Source organism: Cryptomeria japonica, chromosome 9 (genome assembly GCF_030272615.1).
Source record: "Cryptomeria japonica chromosome 9, Sugi_1.0, whole genome shotgun sequence".
NCBI lineage: Eukaryota > Viridiplantae > Streptophyta > Pinopsida > Cupressales > Cupressaceae > Cryptomeria > Cryptomeria japonica.
In genome coordinates, this window is record NC_081413.1 from 87963592 (window position 1) to 87967067 (window position 3476).

Below are 3476 nucleotides of genomic sequence, written 5' to 3' on the forward strand. Positions count from 1 at the left end.
TGATTAGGATTGACAATGGAGATGCAAGGGGGTCACCTTTAGATTTGTGACCCCCTTCCATCCCCCTATAGTTAGAGACACTACCTATGAACCCTGGTTGCTCATGTATCAACTGTAATATTTTATTATTTCAAAGATGAGACACTATTTTCTTAACATGAAAAATGGATTGATGATGAAATGAGAATTGTTTAAAACATGGGGTATCTTGGAAGGAATTTAGGTAGGGATGTTAGAGAATGAGGTCAAGGTGCAATCTTACCATAACAAAAAGAGTCATGAAGTAGACACATAAATATATTAATCTAGATGCATTCTTTACCATCAATGAGGAAGATGCAAATAAAAATTGAAACTAAGTATAAACTACTATAATTATTTCAAGAGGAGAAAAAGGTAAGAGTTTCAAAATGTTTGGTATATTTTGTTCCAAATTCATGCTTGATTCATTAAGGAAGAAAAACCATTAGAAATAACTAGCCTTAGTGCAATTCGTAGTTGCACAACTAAATGTATAAGATGACATAGTCATTGGAGAACAAAATGATAAAAAAATTCACCAGAGACATTCATTGTATAACATGCTTGAAATTAAAGTTCAATCATCAATGAATACGAATTAGAATGATGTGTGTGTGTGTGTGTGTGTTCATCTTCTTAGTAAATTTTTTCTCCCACAACATTTAAGATACATGTAATGAAAACTGAAAGTTATTATGTATAGATAATAATTTGATTTTTATCCCCATGAATGACAAACAATTCTGCTTATATAAAAGTCCCTAGACATGGTAGATGAGAAATCATATAATTTAAAAGTAAATATTGCCAATGATCTCTTTCTCTGCTAGTGAATTTGGTTGGTTCGTAACGAGCCTACTAAGGATCGAGTCTCGTTGAGTGTAAGGCTTCGACATCATAAGGGATGAGGTTGAGATCATGCCTTAGGGTGAATTTAGCGAAATGGATACCTCTCAATCATTCGCTCTTAGCTGAAAAGGTTTCAAGCTAAACCTCGTGCCCCCATATTGAATAGATAAAACGACTTTGTAGATGAAAAATCCTATAATTTTTTTTTTTAATATTACATTGTTTATACATATCAAATAATAAATGAATATAAATATTTTTTTATTATCCTTAAAAAATTATATAAAAAATTATGATCTACCTAAATGATAAAAAAATTCTTATTCAAAATTATTTTTTACTATAAAATATCAAAATCATATAATATATTAACATAATCCTGATTTCATGATAAAAGTGTTGACATAACTTGTTTCACTAGCACAAGTCCATGTGGTCAAATAACACTACCTTCATAACAAAAAAAAAAGTTTTCATAATCAAACTAGAAGCACTAAAAAAGATGATTAGCTATCAAGTGTATAAATGCCGAGGTTATTCAGATGCGTGCCAGCACGTCCATAGAAGCCAACAATCATCTTATCACCACTTGATTTAAAAGATTGTGATCCCAATTCAGACCCATATGGACCATGTCTTTTGTTATCACTGGTAATGAATGTCAAAGACCTAATTATCCTATGATTATCCATCACTGAAATTTTTCCTTCAATTCCTTTCAGGTATTTGTTTGCCAAGGAAATCTGCAATTTTAAAGACAATCAAAATTTAGTACATACATGCTAAAATCAAATCCTGAGTTGTAGATAATTTAATATATTAGCATGATAATTTTTAGTTTTGATTGTGTGATCTGTTTTTCCATCAACGTGTTCAACATGTTCTATGATCCATCATCAAAATGATCATAATGATGGATCATGGAGCATGATCGAGACGTTGATGAGAAAACTGATCACACAGTCAAATCCAAAAACCATCAAACTAATAGTTTTTTTTGTTAGGTAAAGTATTTTTTGGTGGTTTTTGAATTTGACTGTGTGATCAGTTTTTTCATCAACTTTCAAATCATGCTGCATGATCCATTCTGGATAAATTTGCATGGATCATTTCTTATTTCTAGCTAATTCATCGTTATGATAGATCATAAACCATAAGCAAAAAATTGAAAAAAAATTGATCACACAGTCAAATCCAAAATCCAAAATCCAAAATCCATCAAACTACTTTATCATAGACTGTAAAAATTTCATACATTTAACTTTGAAAAATCTAAAATATCAAAAATAAAGAACATAATTTCGAAGAATGCAATAAAATTTAATTATTCCAATATAAGTTATTGCATTAAATACCGTATGCTCCTTGCTTCCCTTGCCTCCATGGCGAGGTGCTGTGATCTGGTGAACTTTGCTTTTACTCTTGAGAAGATAGTCAACTTGAATGCCATAGAGAATATCTCCATAAGTTACAGTGATACTTTTGATATCAGAATATGTACCATCTGTCCACACACATTCAGACTCACCACCCCACGGGCCCTCCTTATTGTAAAGCAAATTTGCCTAAACATAGACATGAATAATATCAAGTGCAATTTAAATACTGATACAAGACTTCAATATATAAGATATAAGACTTCAATATATAAGATATATTAATCACATCAAACAAGAATAAAGTAAAAGAAAAATCCAATAAAGGAAGCAAGGCCAGCAACTAACCATTCTATACAGCAATATTTGGTCGGCTTTAGATTAAATGAGTTGAAAGTTAATTCCTCTCCCTTCACCTAATTTCCAAGTAATTTAGAGGATATATACTCCTCACTGCAGTAAAACAGAAGCTCCAAATAACTGTTTCAGTATGAAAATGTCAAATGCAATTCATTCAAGGTAAAAAAAATCAATACACAAATCTTTTTGAACTTCTCTACTATAAAACAAACCCAGAGATTCCAAATCCAAAATTAATACCACTAAATGAATGTAAAATCCATCTTACATTCAGAATATCTCCCTGTGAAGAAATAAATATAGAGCTAACATAAGGCATTTTACAATAATATGATATATGGTAACAGCCATAGTTAAAAACAACAGATCTTTCATTAACAGATGACAGCAGAATTGCTTTTGATCGAAACAAAACACCACAAAAAATGATCTGGTTCTGAAAACATTGCAAGTCACTTACCTCAAGATTCTGCACATTTTTTGTCGTTGTGACGATGAGAAAATATGGTCAGAGTTAGTGGGAAAAATTATACAAAACCCTAGCGAAGCAGACATTTTTAAAGGGAGTTGCTGAACATAAATCACATCATGTGCCACGACCTTACCTAAAAACTTTTTAAAATATAAAAGAAAAGTGGGGAGGTGGAGTGAAATTATATAAAAAGGAGAGAGGAAGTCGGTGGGTGTCTTTCTAATAAGCTAGCATGTGGAAGCATGAGTGAAACTATATGTAAGGGTATTGGGAGTAGGAGTGGATTTATCTAGAAAGAGCTTTTTAAAAAATATAGGGACACATGTCCAAGTAGGAGTGGAACTATGCAGAGCTTTTTGAAAAAGTATAGGGACACATGTCAAAGTAGGAGTGGAACA

General features: G+C 31.6%; 1 protein-coding gene across 2 annotated transcripts; it reads right to left on the bottom strand.

Moving 5' to 3' along the window:
- Nucleotides 1-1218: 1218 nt before the first annotated feature.
- On the bottom strand, nt 1219-3201 carry LOC131053354 (agglutinin). Of its 2 annotated transcripts, none has more exons than XM_057987951.2 (4): nt 3067-3201; nt 2595-2699; nt 2226-2435; nt 1219-1613 (listed from the first exon to the last, which is right to left on the bottom strand). In XM_057987951.2, exons 2-4 carry the CDS (start codon nt 2595-2597, stop codon nt 1377-1379), a joined length of 450 nt encoding a protein of 149 aa, XP_057843934.2. In that variant the 5' UTR covers nt 2598-2699; nt 3067-3201; the 3' UTR covers nt 1219-1376. The 2 variants fall into 2 exon arrangements, with proteins under 2 accessions (XP_057843934.2, XP_059067350.1); XM_059211367.1 differs by having other exon boundaries at nt 2595-2726.
- Nucleotides 3202-3476: the final 275 nt, after the last annotated feature.